The 23,769-nt window shown below is 47.8% G+C and overlaps 1 protein-coding gene across 4 annotated transcripts in view; it reads right to left on the reverse strand.

Moving 5' to 3' along the window:
• Positions 1-23,511, reverse strand: part of Smoc1 (SPARC related modular calcium binding 1) — a 164,258-nt gene extending 140,747 nt beyond the window's left edge. Inside the window, exon 1 of one of the 4 annotated variants that reach the window (XM_052739426.1) lies at positions 22,435-23,511. Coding sequence is in view for 3 of the 4 variants with exons in the window: in XM_052739425.1 (XP_052595385.1) it covers positions 21,758-21,853 (96 nt within the window). In the remaining variant the exon portion in view is untranslated. Of the gene's footprint in view, positions 1-21,757; positions 22,090-22,434 lie in introns of those variants that run through there. The other 3 variants (XM_052739425.1, XM_052739423.1, XM_052739424.1) reach the window with 3 other exon arrangements.
• Between the last annotated feature and the right edge of the window lie 258 nt (positions 23,512-23,769).

Consider the following 23,769-nt stretch of genomic DNA (forward strand, 5'->3'; position numbering starts at 1 on the left):
TTTGTTTTGCTGGGTTAGCTTTGTGCCAAGGAAGGGTATTGCTTCCTAGTGACAAGATGACCACCTCTTTTTTCAGAATGTCACGGCCCCAAGGCTTCTTTTTCCCAAAGGTCTCAATGAAAAGTCCCAGGATTAAATCCACTGCCTCACATTGTGTTGCATGACCAGCTTTGACCTAGACACTAACTGACCCAGCCTGGATCATGTGCTCACTGGAACTGGGAGTTGGGGTACATCCGTTGAAGTTATGGGGACTAAAACTGAGGGAAGAAGGGTGTTCCCTGAAGGGAAGAGAAAAGAGACACTCAGTAGTCTAAATCGACAGATGCTTCCTACAATAGGCTTCTCAGATGGTGACAGGGCAAAAGCCACCACAGAAGGCCTTCAATTTCCCTCTTCTAATGCGTCATGCAACTCTGCCAGCTGACAAGTCCCAGTTACCCAGCAGGGTGGCATGTGCATCACTGGATAACTCGTTATGTGTTTGGAAACAAAGACATAGAACAAAGCCTTTTGCAACACCCACTTACACAACTCTTCTGCCTGGCAGAAGATGTCCTTTCTCAGACATTTGTCAAGTTGCTTCCGCAGACGCCCCACCCTCCAGGAATCAGGATGCTCTTTGTCTTTTAATCAGTGGTTTTCCTGGAGGAGAGCAAACACCACCTCCCCCTTGCCTACCGCAGCCCCATTACAGGACAACTCATACAATTTTGTGGAGGTGCCTGTGCCAACAGTGAGGGGCTACGGTGAAGATCTGTGCCCACAGTAAATTAGTTGATTTCCTCGCCACTACCCCAGATGTTTACATCCCCAAGAAATACTACAGTATAACCTGCAGCAATTTGGCCCTCTACAACAACAACAGCAACTGAAGAAATGAGAATGAATCCTAACACCCCTCCTAATTATAGCTGTGCTTTGAGTCCAAAGCTCTCAGGTCCTAAAGCAAAGACTGTCAGTGGAGCAATGAACCTGAGCAATCAAAGCCATCCATCTCTCTGCTGCCTCTTGGGCTGTTGCTGATCCATATACTGTAACTTATTTTCAGGTCTGGACATGCTATATTTTGGAGTGAGACGCCCTCCTTAGGTCCATGTGTTAAAGGTTTGGTCCCCAACATGGTATTAGGAAGTCAGACCTACTGGAAAGTTCATAGGTCTTTGGAGGAGTGGCCTTGAAGGAGATGGAGGAACCCCAGCTCTTTTCTTCTCTTTTTCTTCCATGAGGAAAGCTGTCACATGCTTCCCACTGCTACCCAACACTCCCTTCAGAGTCTCAAAGCAACGGATCTGCTCAGTCAAGACGGGAACCTCTACGACCATGAACCAACCCAAACCTTTCTCTTTGGTTTAATTAGCTCAAGCATTTTGCAATCATGGCAGATATATAGGATCCTAATCACAAAAGCCACGTGAAAATCTTCAAAAACCAAAATCCCTATAATCTAAAATCCCTAGAACATAAAATCCTGAAAGACCAAAATTTCAAAAATATAACTCAGAGTAAAGCCATTTGAAAAAAAAAAAAATTTGAGACAAGTTCTCATTATGTAGCCTAGGCTGGCACATGCACCCAACTTCATAGAATACCGTGTAGATAATATAGGTCTTTGCATGAGATTGACCAAAAATCACAACGGGTCACTACTACAAACACAGTCACCAAAAAAATCCAAGACCTTGAGGAATTGTTTTCTTTCACAAATACACATAATACAAAAAGGACATCATTCACTGAGCAAGACCCCAGAACTAGACAAGCCTGGGGTCCCAAGGGCATTGACACAAAGACCTCCGGTGCCAAGACTGGACTTGTTGATAGCCACGAGGCGGAGGAAAGTCGCCCCAGCTCTTAGAAAGAGACCACAGCTCATCTTCTGTATTTGTTCTCTCCAGCCTTGGTCCATTGGTTGGTACCAGGATGCCCACTCAGATTCCCACATCAGTCTCCTCTGGAAACGCTGCATGCAGCATCAACAAGAGCAGATTTGTATTCCCTCCACCTAACTCAATGCAACCAGCTAGTCTGCATACAGTGGCCAATCCACTGCGCCCTTCCCCTGGAATCTGACTCACTCCCCTCCTGTACAATCCTTTTTTCTTCCCCCTTTTATTCCCCAACAGGAACTGTGGTTTATCAAGATGGGGCACTTTCAAGACTTTAGCATTCAGGATTTCAAACTTTTTTCAAGATGGTGATTTTCTAGATTTTAGACTTTAAGGATTTTGATCCGGGATTTCACCATTTGGGATTCTGGCATTTGGGACTGTGCCTTCTTCCAGGATTATGATCATCACTGCTTCTCTTCCTCCACCAGCACACACCCTGAGTATGGGGCAAGGCTGAGAAAAGAAATCCCCACTTTATCTTTCGCTGCTCAGTGCTAGCAGATGTGTGTGTTGTCTTCCACAGAACTGAACATCACAGTGTAGAGCTGCGGCCACCCAGCCAATACTCCTGACTTCAAGTCAGTGAGGGGGTAGTTCTGCCCCCAAACAAGCTGTTCCTCTTGTCTCAGACATGAGCATAAGATCTTCGAATAAAGGCAGACATCAGCAGAGGCTCTTCTCCTAAGAGCTTGTCTGGGTGTCTGTAAGTAGCTACTGGCAAGAACAAATGAAATTTGGGGGTTTTTTGTTTCATTTTCAAGACAGGGTTTCTCTGTGTAGCCTTGGCTGTCCTGGAACTCTACATAGACCAGACTAGCCTCTAACTCAGAGATCTACCTGCCTCTGCCTCCTGAGTGCTGTGATTAAAGGTGCGTGCCGCATGCCCAGCTGAGAACAAATGAAATTCGTAGTTGTTTGTGTTCCTTCAAAGCACATTTGCACAGGCCCTGGGTTGCAGGCCTTGCACAGTAGGTCTTAGTCCCTTGTGCCACTTCAGTCTGAAGTATGTCTTATGCTGCTGTGTGCCTGAGAATCGCCTGTGAGACTTTCCACATGCAATTTTCTCACCCTGCAGAGTTACATTGCTCTTGGGCAATCACACTCTGTGAAAGGTATCGTAAGAACCTTCAGTGCTATCTCAGCTCCCTGGAGAAGGGGCCAAGATTTTGCTAATGGTGTCCAGCTACAGGTTGACACAGCTGCGGAGTCTCTGAAGGACTGAGCCACTGAGACTGCGGTCCTGTGTCTCATCAGTAACAGTGAACACAAGGATGTGGACACACTGTTCTCCGTGGATCACTGTTTTGCATAACACGAGGGGAGACTCTTGGATCGCGGAAGACGGAGTAAAACATGCTTAACCTCTTTACTCTTTCCTCATGTTGTTATCAGTAAATGCCATGACACCCAGAATGAACACCTCAGAACAGTGAAGCTTTCTCCGCCTCAGTTTTCTCTTCTGTAAAACGGGGATAATAATGATGCCCTTCCTCATAAGGTTGTCGTAATGAAATGGCTTAGCCTATGAAGGGCTTAAAAAGCCACCTGTAACATGAGAGTCGAGTCAGTGGTAGCCCGTGTTGACACACACACACACACACACACACACACACACACACACCTCACTAAATGTTTGCAGGGTCTGATTCAGATGGCAGTAAACCCCAGCTTTGTGCTTCAACGAGAAGAAAACAAGTGGATCATAGTCCCTGCCCTCAGCCATGCCCCCCCCCCAACAATGGAGTTGGGTGGCAGCTTCTGCTAGTGCTAGGAGTGGCCTCACCTCTCCTCCTTAGCTCCCTCCACACTGGCAACCCGAAACAGCAACCGGGAAGACATCTCTGAGGTTCACTGCTAAGCATTCTCTGTGTGTGTGTGTGTGTGTGTGTGTGTGTGTGTGTGTGTGTGTGTGTGTACTTGAATCAATAAGGTGAGCATGGTGAGTGTGAAAGAAGTGTACAGGTCTCCACTCATCCTAGCAACAAGGAAGAGTCTGAATGAACTGTAACCCAGAAACTCTTCTTAGATCTTCCAGGGAAAGGAGATCTCGGGGTGAACCCCCAACCTCAAAACCAAAGAGACAGGCAAGGCAGGTAAAGAGAATCTCAGCTCACAGGGCAGAGACCTCCACAGCAGCCAGCATGGCAGGAAAACCCAAACTAATGGACCACTTGCTATCAGCTCTGTGTGGACAGGCCCAGAATTTAAAACTCCAGAGACGTAGGCTTAAGGGGATATCTACACTTTGGTGGGTCGGTTTGGTTTGGTTTTGGCCCCCAGGAGCCTTACCAAGCTCTCACAGTGATATCAGATAAAAATCCCCTTGTGTTTCCAGCGGAGGGAGGAGAAGTGATCCTTTGAAATGTCTCAGAGCACTCTGCTCTTCTTAACAAGGCCTTCCTTCCCTGAGGAGAAACTGCGAATGTGCGCATTGCCTGGGATCCATGCCCAGAGCCAGGGGGGAAAGGGAGGGAAGGAGGAGGGAGGGGAGAGGGTTGGAGAGATGGCTCAGTTGGCAAAAATGCCTTCAGGGCAAGCATGAGGTCCCAAGTTTGAATCCCATTAGAAAGCTAGATGTGGTGCAGGCCCGTCATCCAGCACTGAGGGGACGGAGACTGAAGGATCTCCGGAGACTGCTGTCCAGCCTGTCGAGCCATTCGGTAAGCCTGTTTCAGTGAGAGACTCTTCCAGAAAACACAAGGTAGGGAAGCAATTGAAGAAGACCCCAGGACATTGACCTCTGAGCTCCACACACACAGACGGGCACACACAGAGAAAAACTGAATATATAAATTATTGAACTAGAAACACACAGAACAGAGAAAGAGTAGAAAACAAAAACAGGAGTGTGGAACTAGAACAATGAATAGAAAACAGTAGCAAATGATAGGTCTTCTCTGGCCTACGATAATCACCTTCGATAGCAGTGGTTCACACTCAAGTGAAAGTTTCTAGAAAGTAAAGAAAGTGGGTTTAACTGGCACAACCACCTTTTCTGGAAATATTCCTACAAAAGGTCGTGCTTCCAGAAGCAGTTTATGTCTGCAAGCAACTCATACAGAAGCCTGAAGGCCCTGCAGCATCCTAACCTCCAAGAAAGAACAGGCTTGCTCAGACACAGAGAGGAGGAAGGGTAGGCAGCAGGCCCTGCTCCTCCACTGAGTTGTCGTGGACCAGAACTGAGAGTGCACTGGGTGATCACCAGCCAGATCTCCAAGCCTAGAAGTTAGCAGGAAGGTATGTCAGTTGACAGGACCCCAGAATGGCAGCCTGCCTCCCAGACCCAGAAAATAACGAGAAGGTGGCCACCACTCCACCAGCTCAGACTCTGAATTTGGGAAAACAACCTGTGAAGCCAAAGAGGACGAAAATGAAAGGTGCCATTGGGAAGGACAGGGTGTGTACTTGCCAGTCACACTGCCTGTGGAGGAAGACCATGCTTACAGACATCCTTTTCCACAGATTTCCATCTAAGGAGACATCCTGGACCCGTCTAAGATGGGGAAGGGGAAGGAATTTTATTTATCTCACACACACACACACACACACACACACACACACACACACACACACACACACACATACACACACACACAGAGGTTTGCTTTCCGCAAAAGATAACAGAACCACATATTTTATATTTTTGAGAGCCAGGGAACAAAGGGAAACAAAATGTTATGGAGTTTTTATGAAAATCATTCATGTTTTTTTTTCATCCATCATTTTTATGAATAGTTAATACTTCCTGAGCATCCAGCCATGACTTCATTTGAATTCACAATGACCCAATGAAGTTAGTAATATCTTCCACATACAGATAAGGAAGGTGAGGCTTAGAGTTTCGTTAGTTTACCCAAAAGCATACCACTGAAAAACAGCACAGCTGTGACCTAATTAGTCTCGGGTCACTTTGGCCTCAACGCACTCTGTTCCGCTGTCTTCTGAGGGGCTGGGAAGCAGGCAGCCAAGCCAAGAGCAGAAACTCAGGCTGTCTCGACGCCCAGCCATGCGATCAGAGGGGCATTTCCTTCTCTATGCCAATGCAGCTTGAAGGAAAGGAAAGCCACCTGTCATGGGCCACAGAAGGGTGGGACAGGGGCTGTAAGTGTGAGCTTTCCCTAAGCCTCTGCCCCAATGGTGTAGAAAATTTAACATCACACTACCAAGAAGGTCTTCAGAGTCAGGGAGAAGACGAGAGGGTGAAAATAATGAATCTTGTCTGCTCAGGTCTTGACTTTAGGGTTTTCTGAAGTCATTGCCAGAGAGGAAGGAGAGTCCTCCAAAAGAGAGCCCTTCTAGACCCTCCACAAGAAAACAAGGGTGTGTACTCCTAGCTTGTTGTCGCCCCAGATCAGCTTGGGGTGTGTCTGGACCCACCTCCTGGCTATGGACCAACTCTATGAGCCTGATACCCAGATTCACATTTACTTATTCAGATTGTGTTGCTGGCCGCTTGACCTAGCTGCCCCTAACTGAACCCCACACCCCCCCCCACCCCACCCTCCAGTGTGTGCAGAAACCAGCAACTCTCCCCTCTGAGGGAGGTGAGAATACTGAAATGCCTGTGGAGCCAGGTGGCAGAGAAGATGTGCCCTGAGGTTTGAGCCACATGTCCCCCGCCACTGGAAACTGCTGAACTAGCCAAAGGCAACCCAGAAACACAATCTCCTATAAAAATTCAAGCTATTTCCTCCCCTTGGCTGGAACTCATCCACCTTCTAAGTGTTCCCGGGCATCTCTGAAAGGAAAAGTTGTGGACAGAGCAATGAGGGGGGGGGCGGGGGGGTATCAGTCCTGAGCTCTGCCCCTAGCTATCTGTGAGTGTTCAGGAGGGCCCTTAGCCTTATGCCAAAAAGGAAAACTATCCATTCCACGAGACTCCTCCTCATGGACTTACATGATCACGATTTCCTTGTTCCAGGACTTCTGGAATGATCTTCACATGGCCCATCTTTTGTGTTCTGGAAATTTTCAAAGTCTTTGTACATTTTTTTTCCCCCTGTTATTTCTTGAAATGTCTGCACTGGGACTAACCTCGGAGGTCATTTAAGCTTCATTCAGTTGGTGAAGGGACTGGTCACACTTGAGGGCAGCCCTTTGGCTGGCTCTGACCACCAATGTCCAACACGTTTCTCCCCACCCTCCGAACCCACAGAGCTCTACATTTTACAGAGACCCAAACGCGCGTGTGGCCTCCACATCCCTTCCACTCCCTTCACCATGACTAGCAGCCAGGAGAAATTGCTAGACTTGGGATAAAACGGGCAGGGAGGAGAGAGAGCAAGGCTGCAGGGTATTCGATGTCACTCTGGAACCACTGAAGTAAACAAGACTTAAAGTATTGTGCTGGTCAGCTAGGGCTGCCGGGACAAAAGGCCAGAGCCAGGGCAGCTTTGACAACAGAAAACTATTTCCCCTCAGCGCTGGATGCTGGAAATCCAAGATCAAGGTTCTGGCAGGGTCGACTTCCGGACACTTCTCTCCTTTGCTTAGAGCCCATTGGTTGCCCCTTTACAGGGTTTTTGTGGCCCTGGTGTCTCTCAGTGTGTCTCCTCCTCCTCCTCCTCCTCCTCCTCCTCCTCCTCCTCCTCCTCCTCCTCCTCCTCCTTGTGAATCCCAGGATGGCCTTGAACTTGATACAGCCAAGGTGACCTTGACGTTCAGATCCTCCATCTGAGTACTGCGATTCCAGGCATGTGCCCTCGCTCCTAAGGATCCAGTTGCAGTGAGACAGCACTCCATCAACTGAGTTACATGCCCAGCCACTAACCCCTTCTAGAAGGACTCCAGTCAGAGTAGAGGAGGGCCTGGCTAAACAGCTCAGCTTGCCTTAAATACCTTTGTAAAGGCCCTATTTTATTATAATGAACTTGACTAAGTTTCTCTCTCATTTTTAAATTTTATTATATTTAGATTTATTTTCACTGACACATACAGATACTAATATTACATGAATATTCTTCATATTAGTGTGTCAATATGTCAGGTTTCCTCATAGAGCATAGCATTAAACTATACAAATTTAAAACAAAAATTAAATTAAAGGTCCCTGTTTCTAAAAATATTCACATTTTGGTACTGGGGCTTCAGAGGATTTGCAGAAGTCGCAGTTCAGCCCACCACCCCTGGTATACCTCTATACCTCAGAGCCTTCTGTCAGTCAGCTCAACCGTGAGCTGATCCCCTTTACTGTCTAAGCCAGCTCAGAAAACGTTGTCTGTCTCTTGGAACATAAATTCCCACAAACCAACCCAAGGTCTCACAGCTGGTCTAGTCATATCTTGGAGTTCACATCAGAGACTACAACTCACTTCTTCATGCTCTCTCAGCTTCCACCAGGCACCAGGAGGCTTCCTCTCTCTCCACAGCCAACCTTGGGGCCCCAGCTTCCCTCTGGCAGTTCTGCAGTCACGTGCAGCCTGGCCAGCTGGATCACTAAGAAGAGAGCAATGGCCCCTCTGCCCCTCCACGATAATGCCAAAGCAACAGCAGCAACACACAAAACCAGAGACCGTTTCTGTAGAGCCTGTTCCAATAACTCTAAAAGTCGCTAAACGCAGGTCTCTCCGTGATGGTGGGTGGCGCAGGTGTGGCGCAGGCATTCCATGCCTCCTGGTGGAAGTGCACACCCACTCCCCCTAAACACACATCCAACCTGTTTGCATCGGATTAAGCCCCCAGACCTGCCTTTTTACAGGTAAAGGATGAAAGGATATATTTGAAACACAATGGGAAGCTGGGTGTGGGGGCTCACACCTGTAATCCCAGCCAGAGGAGAGCAGCCTGTTTGTTGTACACAGCAGGGCCAGGGCTACTCTGACTCAAAGAAAAAAATCAACAATAAAATAAGACAAACAAGTACATAACACAGTGGGAATGCAAGCAGTAGACCTAAGGTGAAACCATCCGATATTCAACAAACAAGTTACCAAGGCAGGAAGGAGCCACAGATTAAAAGATTTAAAAGATGGAGCCGCTGAGCACATGTGGCCCTAATTCAGATCCTGAATGAAACAAACAGGAAAAAAAAAATGTTTTGAGATAATGTTCTAGAATGTTCTGAATGCTGATTGTTTATATTATACTAAAGAACTGTTAACACTCTTTGGTTGTGATATGCTTCTGTGATTAGATTTCGTTAATGGATGCTAATCTTTTAAAGGTGTGCAAATATCCCTTGCCTTCCTGTGGGCTTACATCCCAACAAACCCATCGTAAATAGACAATATTGTAACTTGGATGTGAATTCACCCCACCCAGCCTACTGAAAGTCATAGTCAGTAACAGAGCACCCTGGAGAGGATCATTCCCTGGGTGATCAAGCCAGTGAAATTATGTGCTGAGGATAAAATTCGATGTCAAATTCACTTCAGAATAATCAGAACTGGGGACAAGGAAGAGGACGAAAGAAAGAAGACAGGCCCTGAGCTGTTCGTTATGGAAGCTGGGTGGCATTCCACGGGAATTCATTACACTACCCTCTTTATGTATACTTAGAAGTTTCCTTGACTGTTTAAAAAAAAAAAGTTTCTCTAATAAATGGAAAGGACCCAAAGACAAAGCCTGAGTCTAAATTCTTCACCAACGTCGTAATGTTATTGCCAGGACAACCGGCTTACCAATTCACAATTTTTTACGTAAAGTTTCCCAAATATGAACCTTCCCAGAACGCTTTCGGCTGACATGACATACCTTCTTTTCAAAGGCTACTAGGAAATTCTGAAACCTGGGCCAGGCACATTCCACAGGGTTGCAACAAGGAGTTTAAGTACACAGAAAAATACTGCTTCAATGTCAACATTCATAGATAGGCCATGAATAACACACTGATGGTTGTTGATGCAGTCCAAGTCTTTAAAAACTTACTCATCCCAATTTCTCTGATCTTGATAAAGGATACCAGAGACCCACAATGATAGACTAGTTTCATAGAATGTGAAAGTTTCATAGTGCAAACCACTGTTGGCTATAAAATATCCAAACACAGATATTTGTCAGATCTTATAGAAAAATGTTATTAATCTCTTTGATATTGGGGATATAACTCAGTGGTAAAGTACTCGTCCACCATGCACTGAGCTCAATCACCAGTACTGCAATAATAGTAGTAGTAATAATTAATAATAATAACACATATTTATGGTAAGAATCAGGAAAAACTGGGCAGACATATCACAAAAGAAAACAAACTAATGTAGGATTTTTGTTACTATAGACATCCAATTAAACTTGCATTCAGATAAATGATGAATAATTTTTATTTGAGTCACTCTTTACTGTAGTGGCTTGAAGAAGAATGGCCCCCATAGGCTCATATATTTGAATGCTTAGTCACCAGGGAGTGGCACCATGTGAAAGGATTAAAAGGATTATGAGTTATGGCCTTGTGGGAGGAAGTGTGTCACTGGAGGTGGGCTTTGAAGTTTCAAAAACCCATGACAGACCACCCTCCTCCCCCGTCTCTCCTTGAGGATCAGGATGGGCACTTCTCCAGCACTATGCCTGCCCGTGTGCCGCCATGCTCCCTGCCAGGATAATGGACTAAGTAGGCCTCTGAAACTGTAAGCCAGCCAGCCCCCAATTAAATGTTTTTCTTTACAAGAGTTGCTGTGGTCATGGTGTCTCTTCACAGCAATAGAACACTGACTAGGACATTTACATTAAAATGTTATCTATTGTTTTTCTGAAAATCAAATTTAACTGGACATCTTGGATTTTCACTAACCAACTTTGAAATTCCTAAACTAATTGCCTTAAGTTTGAAAAAATAACTCCCTCATAATTTCTCCAGAGAGAACAAGTCAACAGAAGAGCAGATGCCTGGAGTGAGCAGGGAGTAACACCAACACTGACAGGCTAAGGTACCTGCCCAGAGTTCTGGGGAGGAGATGGAGTCTCAGAGTCTCAGGCAGGGTAGGAGGGAGGCGGCCAGCAGAGGTGGTGGGGGAAGGGTTTAAGTTTGGATGTGCATTCCTCCTGAAGAAGGAAGAGGCATGCTCCCCATCAGTTAGCAGCAGGCCCCTCCAAGAGGCAGCTCTTTCGTGTGTTCTTGAACCTAACTGTGGAGCAGGAGAGGTGTCACTTGCCAGCTGTGGATGAGGACCTGAGTTTGGGTTCCTAGGACCCATGTAAAAGGCAGCCAAAGGTAGAGTCGGGGAATCTGGGATCCCAGTGCTCCTAAAGCAAGATGAGATGTACACAGTGGTGAACAGTAAGAGACTCTGTCGCAAGTGGGAAAGGAAAAGCCACCACCCAAGGCTGTCCTCTGGCCCTCCCATGTGCAGTGTGGTGCACGCATGCACACATTCTCATACAAACACACACAGACAGACACAGGCAAAAATATTTCTAACCTTTTCTTAATATCAAAACGAATTCCAGTGTGATCAGTCTAAATGCATTGTAATCTTCTATGAGCTTTCTTGTGTACTATTGAACATATGCAAAGGGAACTTTAAAATCCATGGACTTATCACCCAATTACAAACAAAAAAAAAATTCCTTGTGAGTCTTCTATGTCCTGCCAATGTATTCTTCTCCATCCTCACCCTCTCACCCTAGGGAGGCAGGAATATGACCTTTGTATTATCATTATCCTTCATTTTCTCATGCATTTTCACATCTATTCGTGCCCCTAAACAATGTGTGGCTTTTCGCATACCTTTAACCTTACCAACCTTCCTATAAATAGCAGTCTGGTCTATGTAGTCTTCCTCAATGCACCTTTGTTCACGCTCCTTTTTCATAGCAGAATTAATTAAATTAATCATTCAATTATCATGTTTGGTGCTATATAATAGTCCATTATTTGGTTATACCATAAATTACTTTTCTGTTCTTTTGTCGATAGTCATTTAGCTAGTTTCAATGTTTTCCTATCACCAAATGCTATTATGAACATCCTTGAACACATCTCTCCATACAATTTAAGGGTGTTTCTCTAGGGTATATTACAGGGCAGAATTACAAGGTCAAGAAGTGTGTGCAACTTCAACTGTAATTCTACAAAGTGAGCGTACTAATTTATATTCCCACCAGTAGCAATAAATAATTTTTATAGTTATGTCCTGCTGAGGTTAATTGAAAACGCTCCTTTAAAGTACAGGAGGTTCAAAGCCTGCTCAAAATGAGCAGGAGGCCCGGTGCTAATAGTTCCTAGCCTTAAAAAGCAGACCTGTCATGGGCATGGCTGACTATGATGTAGACTGAATCAGCCTGGACTGAAACTTGCCACAGTGAGGCACGTGAGGGGCAAGGAAGCAGCTGCTGCACCTGCCATGAGTTCTGGGGGTCTCGGACGGGCAGGAGGAAGGTGGCCAGCCGCTGTGGTGGGAAGAGAGACTACAGGTTTGAACACTCCTGAAGACAGACAACCTTCTGAGAAAACAAATGGAGACTCTGTGGCATTTGGCAGAGGGTCCAAGCAGCACTGGTGTCTCATGCCCATGCCTGTTTTCATTTGTATTATTTTCTTGTGGGATTGAAAGATGTTCATTTACAAAAAACTGGTTTCATGGTTGCTAAGATGCATCGTACATATTGAACATCCCCGTGATAACACCACTTCCAGCAAAGCACAACCCACCAACTCTTCTTACATGAAATGGCTTTCTTCTTTTTACACAAAGAGAGTCATATATTCTGGTTTGCATTTTACTTTTTTTTTAATTGTCCAATATATCTTTATAAAGAAAGAAGCCATCCACATTTATTGAAAATTCCATTATTCAATAAACATTCACTAAGCACCTGCTCTTGGGCAATGCAGAGTCCATAAAAAAAATTAAGCAATTTTACCATAAGAGACTGCAGACACAGGCCACAATAACAGCCTCATTGGTCACATGCTTGCCATGGCCCAGCAGTTGAACTAGACCCTTAATGAGCATGGCAGGCAGAACAAGCCCCACCCAACATGCCTGTGTTCTAAAACTCATACAGCTATGTTATGTGGCAAAGAATTAGGGTTGCTAATTGGATAACCCTAAAATTGGTCTGCACCATCCAAGGAGATCTGATACTATCACAAGATCCTTCCTTAAACAGCAGAGACAGCAGATGAGCGAGATGGCCCAGCTGACCATTGTTGCTGACTTTGAAGGTGGAAGGAACCATGAACTAAGGACTGTGAGCAGCTCCCAGAAGCTGGGACAAGAAAATGGATTCTAGAACCAGGCATAGTGGTTCGTGCCTGCAACTCCAGTGCTTGGGGTAAAGATGAGTAGGTCAGGGGTTCAGTGCTGGCCTCAGATACATAGGGCATTCATGAAAAGCCTGGGCTACAAGAGACCCTGCCTCAAAAACAAACATCTATGTCACCCGCTCCAGGGCTCATGGAACATTGAGGGAAAGGGGACAGAAAGAATGTAAGAGTCAGAGGATGGGGTAGAGTGCGGCAGATCACTTTCATCTGGGTATGACGCAGCCACTGCACTCTTGTGTGGTTGTGATTAACCACACAAGATTGAGCCCCGCAACACTCTGACATGGAAGGGGAAAAAAGACAATAAGGCTCTACACCCACCCCCCATGGATATAAATAGCAATGCCCTTAATGGCTGCTGGAGGAGGCTGAGACAGTCTCTTCAGGGTGTAGCCATCGGGAAGATGCTCCTGTAAACAATCATCACCCAGGCTCCTGTAAGCCAATAACTGAATTAAACTCGCTGGGTGGAGAGAGAGAGAAGAGAAGGGAAGGGGAGGGGAGGGGTGACTACGGAAAGTGGGGAAGAGAAATGGGGTCAGCAGCAGTGGTGAGGTTGGAGGGGGCAGGCAAGAGAAGGCTATGGTGGTGTAAATATGATCCCAATGCATTATATACATGTATGCCAATGTCAAAATGAAGTTCGCTATGTGTAATTATTATATGTTAATCAAAAACCACTTAGAGCCGGGCGGTGGCGGCGCACGCCTTTAATCCCAGCACTCGGGAGGCAGAGGCAGGCAGATCTCTGTGAGTTCGAGGCCAGTCTGGTCTACAGAGTGAGATTCAGGACAGGCGCAAAGCTACACAGAAAAACCCTGTCTCGGAAAAAAACACACACACACACACACACACACACACACACACACACACACACACACATTTAGTTCCTCGGGTCTCTTAACCACATTTCAAGTGTTTAATAGCTATTGTAGGTGCCGCTAATATCAGACCCCCTTCCATTAGACAGCACCTCAGTGGTTGCTTTGGAGCTGGTTGGTGGTTCTGTCCTCTCCTAACACTCAGCACCTCATCCACTTATTTCCTACTTTTATTCCCCTCCCCCGCCCCAGGGATTCGGGAACAGATACATAATAAATAACCACAGCAATTATTTTAAACCCTAAGCTCTGCCATGGAGAGATGCTTGTCTAGACTAAAAGTGACCATTCTCCCATGGCTGGGCAGGTTGCTCAGTTCCTACCAGCCAGGACCTGAATTTGATGATCAGACTCTACATTTTAAAAAAGCCTGGTACGATGATGACTTGTAACCCCAGCACCAGGGAGGCAGAGGCAGGAGGATCCTGCCCACCACCCCCCAAGCCCCCCAGGCCAGCCTGCCAAATCCACTTGGCAAGTTCCAGACTAGTGAGGGACCCTGTCTCAAAAACAAAGATGAACCCAGGGTTGTCCTCTGGCTCCCACTCTCACATGCACATGTGTGTAGATACACAGACAAGATAACCCCTGCATTTCTCACTGCCGGTACTTTGGAGAATATCGACCTTGTAGAATCTCACCTTCCACCTATATGCTGACTTTAGAGGAGAGACAAGGTTGCTCACAGGTATGAGGTATTTGTCGGGTTTCAAGTCACGTGATATATTGCCTGGCTAACTGGGGGAAAGCCCCACTGAGATCAGAGCTGCCTTCTGGAACCCCCAAAAGGGGGGTAAAATCCATCCAAAGCAATACCGGGGAGTCCACAGAGCTCCAGACCCAACAGGCTAAGGCAGTGGCCACGAGGAAGATTATTTTGTGAACTAGCAATTGAGTTTGGAATGATGTCAGAGGGAAGAAAAAGCCAATTCTCTGCTGGAATGACCTGTGGTGCTTGGGTCTTCATGGAAACGAGTGGAAGCGTTCGTAGAGACCCAATTCTCTCTTCCCCCTGGTGACTCACAGCTGTGCAGAGCACGTACCGTGCACAATGCTAACCCTGTTTGGCAGGCTTCACGGCAGCTCCGATCGATTTCTCATCAGCAACTCAACCCTTGTCCTCTTCCCAACAGCTCAGTGACAAACACAGAAGGAGGGGGCCGTCCACGCTGACGGGCCTCACCACTGGCAGCCATGCCAGAACTTGGCCGCCTGAACAATAAATCTCTATGTGGTCGGAAGAGAAAGGCCACCCTGTACCTGCTGTACGGGGGGCTATACACCCAGCTCAGGCCCCGCAAAGTGGAGAGAGGGGAGGAGGTGGAACCCAAGGCCCCAGACAAATGAGAAACAGGCCTCCAGCCTCCGCTGCACTAAGAGAGGCAACACAGGAGCCACACCAGCTAGTAGACGGCTCTACTCAGCTGAGCTAAGGGCGCTGACATTTGTGCTTGGGATCCATCCTAGCCTACACACCGAAAGAGGCAGCATGACATCTTCTATAAATTTATCAATTACTAAAAAAAAAAAAAATTAACTTTAAAAAAAGTCTTCGGCTACAATAAAATTACCCTGGACTAGGCCAGCTGATGTCTATATTTGTGCTGGGACCTGGGCCTGTTCTGGGTCTAAACAGCCAACAACTGAGTCAAGGACAATACTCATTTCCCAGTGGGATCTGTTAGATGGGGACACATCTGGAAGAGAAGGAAGACACAGAAGTAAGGAAGGAGCAGCCCCCAACCCTACGAACTAGTATTTGACCTCAAGTGCAAAGAACTGAATTAATCACGGCCCTGAGTTCATGACATCCTTTGATTCGTGTGGGGCTCGTGTTTGCTTTTTACCTAATCAGCTATTAGGACTTTAATAACGGACGAAGAGCTTGGCGCCCACCCTCTCTCCTCACTAAAAAAGAACTGAAGCTAACCACAAGGCTTTCCCACCAACCTAACCCTTTCACCCCATGACTTCCAAGTCGCATCTGCGTGACTTTGATTTTCTCTTCAGCTCGTTTTTTTTTTTTTTTCTTTTGTAGCTACAGGTATTTCTTTAAAGTTTTTTCTAACCTCGGTTATCTATAAATTTACGAAAGATGTCACACTGCCTCTTCTGGTGTGTTTCTTTTAATTTAATAATGTCGCACTGCCAAGAGAAACCAGCTTTGATCTTTCGTGCGTATGTGTGCGGTTGTGATGTGTGTGAGTGTGTGTCTGTGTGTGTGTGTCTGTGTGTGAGTGTGTGTGTCTGTGTGTGTATGAGTGTGTGTCTGTGTGTGTGTGAGTGTGTGTCTGTGTGTGAGTGTGTGTGTGTGTCTGTGTGAGTGTGTGTGTGTCTGTGTGTGAGTGTGTGTGTGTGAGTGTGTGTGTGTGTGTCTGTGTGTGTGTGAGTGTGTGTCTGTGTGTGAGTGTCCGTGAGTGTGAGTGTGTGTCTGTGTGTGAGTGTCCGTGAGTGTGAGTGCAGATTCACATGCTGAGGTCAGGGAACAACCTCAATTCTCAGTCCTCGTCTTCTACCTTGTTTTGGGGGGACAGGGTCTCTGTTGTTTTGCCACTAGAGATGCCTCCGTAGTTGGCCCAAGAGCTTCTAGGTGTTCTCCTGTGCCTGTCTCCCATGTCTTGCTAGGAGCACCACAAATTGTAGATAAACACTACCGAATCTGGCTTAATGTGGGTTCTGGGGATTTGAACTCATGTCCTCGGTAAGCACACTGCCTACCGAGCCATCTCCCAACAGCATTTCCCGTGTTGTTATTGCTCCTATGTTTGGCGTGAGTAGAGTTTTCCATGGTGTGAATTCACCCCGGTTTGTCCATCTGCCCCCCACTAACGGGCAGCTGGGCTCCTCCCAAGCCTGTGGTGATAACAACACAGCGGCACACAGTTGCAGCCTTCTCAGCCTGAGTGTCTCCAAGGCACACATGCCTAGAAGTAGAACCGTTAGGCCACACCAAATGCGACTCCTCAGCTTCTGGAGACGAGATGACAGCAAACTGGCGAGGGTGTCTAGCACTTCTTAGATGCATGCTTCCTCCCCTTCAGTTTGATTTCTACTTTTAAGTATCAACTCTACCAAATTTTTTTTAAAGATTTATTTATTTATTATGTATACAGTATTCTGCCTACATGCCAAAAGAGGGCACCAGATTGAATTTTAGATGGCTGTGAGCCACCATGTGGTTGCTGAGAATTGAACTCAGGACCTCTGGAAGAACAGCCAGTGCTCTTAACCTCTGAGCCATCACTCCAGCCCCCAAATTATTATTTTTTAAATGTTTTTCTGTTTTTGTTTTTGAAGATTTATTTAATCGTGTATATAGTGTTCTGCCTGCATGTATGCCTGCATGCCAGAAGAGGGCACCCAGATCTCATTATGGATGGTTGTGAGCCACCATGTGGTTGCTGGGAATTGAACTCAGGACCTCTGGAAGAGCAGGCAATGCCCTTAACCACTGAGCCATCTCTCCAGCCCCAAACTATTTTTTTTCAAGACAGAGTTTCTTTTGTGTATCTCTGGCTGTACTGGAACTCACTCTGTAGACCAGGCTAGCCCTGAACTCACAGAGATCCGCCTGCCTCCACTTCCCAAGTGCTGGTATTAAAGGCATGCACCACCACTGCCCAGCTACCAAAATGTTTAAATCAAGTTCTTGTCTTAACCCTTGTGCGGCATCTCAGGTGGATTTTCCTGCATGGAGAAGAGGATTGGACAACAGGAAGAAAACCTAACTGGATCCTAGTGTAGACACTGAGATTGGATAGTCTCATGGGAAGGAACAGCCCAGAAGCTGTTTTACTTTTGACAAATGGGAGACAGAAATGGAGGTTTAGGGTAGAGCTAAAGCCCATATCCCATCTAAGATGCTCACTCAGCCTCTTCTGCTCTGTTCTACTCACAATCACTGCATGTGCAAAGAGCAAAAACCTGGAAACGGAAAGTCCAGTCTGTAAGTCAGTAATTTCAAATGACAGTGGGGGTGGAGTCCAGACTGGACATCACCATTCAGTCTAACGCATCTCTATCCCCACACGCTGAATGTTTTCCAGTCTGACCAGCTCACAGATGAATCAGATCCCTTTTCTTCCTCAAGGAGCTTGCAAGTCTCCTCATTTCTAAGACAGGACCAGGCACGAAGTGCCCAAGGGATAACAGTGTCGGGCAGGAGGAGGGGCTCACTATAGAAGGGCTCAAAAGTTAAGAACTTCAGAAGCCCTTTGAAGACCCTGATGAAGCCGGGCAGGAAGCAAAGAATATACTTTGAATAATTATGAACTAAGTTTCTGATTCACACCCCTTGATTTCCCCATAGTCTTCTATGTCTTACTTGGAGCGGTTGGTTTTTTTGAGACAGGGTTTCTCTGTATAGCCCTGGCTGTCCTGGAACTCACTCAGTAGATCACAGCGATCCACCTGCCTCTGCCTCCTGGGTGCTGGGATTAAAGATGTGCACCAACACCATCAGGCCTTTCTCATGGTTCTTAGATGTTTCCAGTCTCTGGTCATACTCAAACACCAGAGGAGCTCGAAGATCATCATTAAACATTCATTATCTCCACTTTCTTCAGTTTTCATTCCACAAACACTGACAGAGTAGACCTCTACCAGGTGACTGGACCTGTACTGGGCTCCGGGGAGACATGGATGGGCAAGATGAGTTCAGATTCAGCCCCCATCTCACTACCTATCTTCAAGGGTGAGCAGAAGATTAAACAAAGTCTGTTTACTTGACCTGTCTATCACTCAGATGTCATCAGCCTGAGATAGCCTCTCCCTTTCCCCCTTCTTTCTCCCCTGAAACATTCTCAGGAAATTTTGCAGGATGAAAGAAATGACTGCCTGCTCCATAATTGAAAGACTCCCTGACCAGCTTCCCAGGTAGCCAAGTGGCTGCTCAGACCTCAGAGAGCATCAGGTGCTTCCTACAGAGCAACCTCCAATCTGATACTTGATAGCTGGTGATTTCCAGAGTCAAACAAATGTCAGGGATTTTATGAAGGAAGGCAGGAAGCAGAAAGGGGGGCGAAGATGGGGGTCTAGGCCTCAAGGGAGCTCAATTAGTGAGTCAGATAGTTCAAGCGAAAGGGTATGTTCTCAGTTTCCTAGAAAGCCAGCTGGAAAAGATGGCAATCCTTAAGCCTCTGTCACTCAAAAGATTAAGAGAGGAGACCTCAGGGTGCCCAAAGGGAATTCTGCAACAAGCCAGATGTTTCTGCTCTTCCTATGATTCCACTGCTCTCAACCAGAGCCACATTTCTGGGGCCACCAAGAAGTCACAGAAGAGAGCTGGTATCTTTTGAGACAGGGTTGAAATCCAAACATAATCCTTTATCAATACAGATAGAAAAGATTCCTCTGTGACCTTGCCTGGTGTGTTGGGGTTTAGGATTTTCCCATGGAGTCATCTTCCCCTTTAACTGGAAGCACACAATATAATCCATGCAAGCCTTCCAGAGCCACACATGCACCGGGTTACACCTCCCTGCCTCCAAAATGGGTCTAAAAAGACTGCCTCTCTTGTTCTTAAGAGACTGTATGAAATGCCAAGCCCAAAGGTTCATAAATGGTGGCTCTTACTGTTGCCCATAAGTGCAATCAGAAAACCACACGCTCAAGAGAGCTGCTTGCAGTCTAGAAAGATGACTCAGTAGTTAGAAGCACTGGCTGTCCTTTCAGAGGACCCAAGTTCAGTTTTCTGAACTAGTGTAGAGCATCTCGCAACTCCAGATCCAGGGGATCTGATGCCTCCAGCCTCTGAGGGCACCTACACTCACATCCCCATATTCACCTTCAGACTTACACATACACATGTAACTAAAAATAATAAATAAATCTTTTTAAAAGGAGCCATGTCTCCTTAGCATGTTCTAAACTTGTGTGTGTGTGTGTGTGTGTGTGTGTGTGTGTGTGTGTGTGTGTGTGTGTTTGACAGGGTGAGCCGAGATACAGGCAAACCTATTTACAGGTCATGCTTATGTTCCATCACTTTTGTCAAATTAACAAACTAAAGAAGTTGTCAGGAAACTTAGAATCCGTTTGCCCCTGCAGTCCCAGCTTTCTCCTAAGAGGTGCTTTCTCCGGTTCCAGGAGTTAAGGAAGGAAAGCCATATGGCTTGAGACGTTAGACATGCCCGGCAGCAAGCAAGCCCCCCACCATTTGTCGGAGGGCCTCTCTCCTTTCGACCCTCATGTGGGCGGGCATCCAGATTGCGTTCGGGGTGCTCTGGTCTGCATCTCTGTCTTGACTGTTCCTAATTATTGGAGGGAACGCCGTGGCTCTCTCTTGCCTGACCTCAGAATTTAAGAGCTTCGAGTCCTCATATCAAACCATCAGCTTCATTTAAAAGGCATCCTCATCTGCATCCATAAAAGTCGCTCCTGGAGCCCTGACTTGCCCCAGCTTTGGGAATGCTGTCGAGGATTTATGACACACCCTGGGTCTAATCTGCCACACTTTAACTGCTGCTGTTGCACATCTGGTCGTAAAAGCAAGGGCCGGCCCAACACGGGGACAAACACTTTTCTTTCCTAAGTGGCTGCAAATCTGATCTCCCAGTGATAGGTGGGCTCAGATGTAATCAGCCCAGCATCTGGGCAGTCATTAAGTTAGTCAGGTTTTGCAAAGCTTTTCCTCGGTTGCACGACAGCTATAAAGATGACTCCCTCATAGCAAAAGCCAGGAATAAAGAAGCAGCTACGGGCACAGGTGGTAATGGGGCTAGCCATCCAGGAAACGGGGCCAGAGGATACCCAGGAAAGAAAGCACAATGAGGTTGAGAAACCAACCTTCTTTGCTCAAAGGTCCCAGCTCCTCTACCAGGGAGGTTCCCACAGGGTGCGGGCAAACTGCTACCCGAAGGTCCAGGCTCGATCTGACTGACTCTGATGCTTGCCCAGAGATCGCCTCCCTTATGTTTTGCCAAAGGAACCACTAGGTGGTTTAACAAATACATTTTTAAGGCAGTGAAATTTTTTATTAGACTAATAGGAGGGGGCAGGGAGAGCAATAATCTAGACCAGAAATGAACACAATGCTGCCGGTTCCCGTTTTACAATGCCCTGGACAATCCGTCCTGTGCACAGAATTGGCACATTTCGTGTGGTTCAGAAACTCCAATCAGACCAAGGTTCAGCCGATCCAACCCGGGGGAGGAGATCCTGGAATACTGCGCAGCTCTCCCGAACTTCTCCACAGTTCCCCCCACCCCTGCCACTCCTCCAGGGCCAGGCCGGCAGGAGGGGGCATTAAAATTATCTGCTGTGGGTTTTACGAGGGGCGATTGCTTTTTAAAACAACAACAACAACACAAGGTCCCTGTGTGGCTCGCGGGTAACCTAAAACTCTCTAGGCAGAGTACCCCTCCGCCCCCCCCACAAACACACACACACACACACACACCCTCCGCCTGCCAAGAACGCCAGCACGGGGACCGATGCAGCGACACCATAGAGAAGCTCTGCTCCAACCAAGGCCGAGCTCCCACCGACCTAGGAGGCGCCTCTAGGGGGTCTTGAAGGAAAAGGACTCAGGAGAAGTTCGGGAAAGAAAACCCACCGGTGACAGGTCATGGGAGTCAGTGCTACAAGAAAAAGCGGGGGGTGGGAGGGGAGCAATGAAATTTTATTTCAGCAACTTTTCCAAGAGGCCCGCAAGGGACTAGACAGCAGAGTCGGGGACAAGGTCTGTCACCTCCCTTCCCCCTCCTGTAGATGAGCGGCCAAAAGACCTCTCCTCCGCCCTCCCGCACCGCGCAGGTGGGCGCGCGGCGGGGAGACGCACTTACCCTGGGGCCGGTGGTGCGGTGGCCGCCGGCCGGGCACAGCTGCACCAACACGAGCAGCAAGTGGGGCGTGAGCAGGCGGACGCGCGCGGGCAGCATGGTGCCAGCCGAGCCAGGCAGCCGCTAGCGGGCAGGGGGCGCGGGCTGGCTTCAAGGCGCTTGGGGATAGGGGAGGACCCTGGCGGCGGCGGGGTGCGGCCAGAGAGCCTGCAGCGGGGGCTGGCGGAGTCTGCGGCCGGGGGGGTCACGGTCATGAACGGCGGAGTCCGAGAGCTGGAGCGCGAGCGTGTGCTCTGCGCGTGGCGCCCGCTGCGCTCGGCCTGGCCGCGGCCGACAGCAGGTTGGATGCCGGAGCCTGGGCCATGGGAATTCCCGTTATAAACCCCGGGGAGGGGAGGGGCGGGGCCCGGCGGGGCTGACTGACGGGTCGAGAGGCCTGTAGCAGCCGACCCTCCGGCAGGTGGAAGCCAATGGGAGAGAGACGAGAGGGCCGGTTCGTGGTCAGCCCCCCACCTTGGAGCCACGCTGGTTTCCCGGCCAGCCGGAGTGGACTCCGGCAGAGGCTGGGATACACAGTAACTTTCTCTTGGCAAGTCCTCCCTGGGAACCTCAGAGCCCTCCCGCAGCCTCAGCCCCTCCAGAATGATCACCTGGCTAATAAGGAAGCCTTGAGAACTTACTGGTGTTCAGCTCGCAGGCTGGAGTTGTCGCAACAGCTCCGTGAAGAAGGCAGGGAAAAATAGCTCCATTTTCCAAATGACACAAAGACCTTGAGCAATGTTTCCCGGCGGCCGCAACGCCAGGGAGCAACCTGGGAAGCCACTAGGTGCCCCCTACAGCGTGGGCTGTGACCTTCGTTAGAACGAGGAGTGAGAGTGTTAACTTTCAAAAAAGAAAAAAAAAAAAAAAAATCTCCTTACGGGTGACATCCCGCGTTCCACAGCGGCTACCTGAGAGAAGTCTCACGGAGGCAAAATAAAGCATCGGAGGCCGGGGAGACCCCCTGAGGGTCTGGTAATGCGCACCTGTGGCCCTATCTATGATCCACATGACCTGGGATCAGAACCCGGGCACCCTGTCTTACCAATCTGAACTGGATGTCCACAGGAGCAGCCTCCCTGTGGCCAAGCAACGCTGGAGAAAAAGGTCAGAGGAACCCTGATCTCACATGAGGAGAAAGAGGAGGAGGAGAAGGCATGAGTGGAGAGAGAGTGGTCTGTGAGAGCAGAAATCCTAGACACCTCCAAGGAAGGAGAGATCTTTCATGGGAGCCCAAACTTGGAGAGGATAGCTCGGCCCCAAACAGACCTGTCAGGCGCTGGAGGCCAGCCTGGACATGGTCACAGCTACGTCACATCACTCCTCAACCCAACAAGGTGTCAGCTGCCTTCCCCACAAGAGACTCATGATTACCTCCAAATGTGGAACAGGGTACTTGGTGATTGGTTCCCCGCGTCTGGACCCCTCCCTTGGTGGGGAGAGATCCATTTCTCCAACCAGAGTGCAATAAAGCACAGGCTTCACAGCTCCCTAACTGCCCTGAGAGGTCTTGACAAAGACTAGCTCTGCTCCCTTCCAGCTTCTCTTCTCGATTATATGAGCAAGCTTCCCAAGGGGCACACACACACACACCCCATCTGGCTGCACACGCTCTCACCCTACAGCCAGTCTTTCTGAACAACATCCAGAATGCACCACTCTGCTCAAAGGGCTTTGCACCTCCCCCATCGGCCTCAGACAGAAATGCCCAGGCAAGAATAAAGGGTACTCCAAACAAAAATAAAGAATATCTCTAAAAAGAAGTGTCGTTTTTCAGACGTGAAGCCAGCGCCTTGATCAGACTTCTAGAGCAAGATCCTACCACCAACACCGGCGAGAGATCCCAGCTCTGCCATCTAGTGGTAAAACCTTGAACAGGGCTCATCTGAGGTCTATTTCCCCCTCTGTAAAATGGGAGTAAAAATGGCATCCACGCCATGTGTGAGTTATTGGCAAGACTAGAGGAGATGGAGTGA

The sequence above is a fragment of the Peromyscus californicus genome, unplaced genomic scaffold (assembly GCF_007827085.1).
Source record: "Peromyscus californicus insignis strain IS unplaced genomic scaffold, ASM782708v3 Scaffold_15__1_contigs__length_86483966, whole genome shotgun sequence".
In the NCBI taxonomy this organism is placed as follows: Eukaryota; Metazoa; Chordata; class Mammalia; order Rodentia; family Cricetidae; genus Peromyscus; species Peromyscus californicus.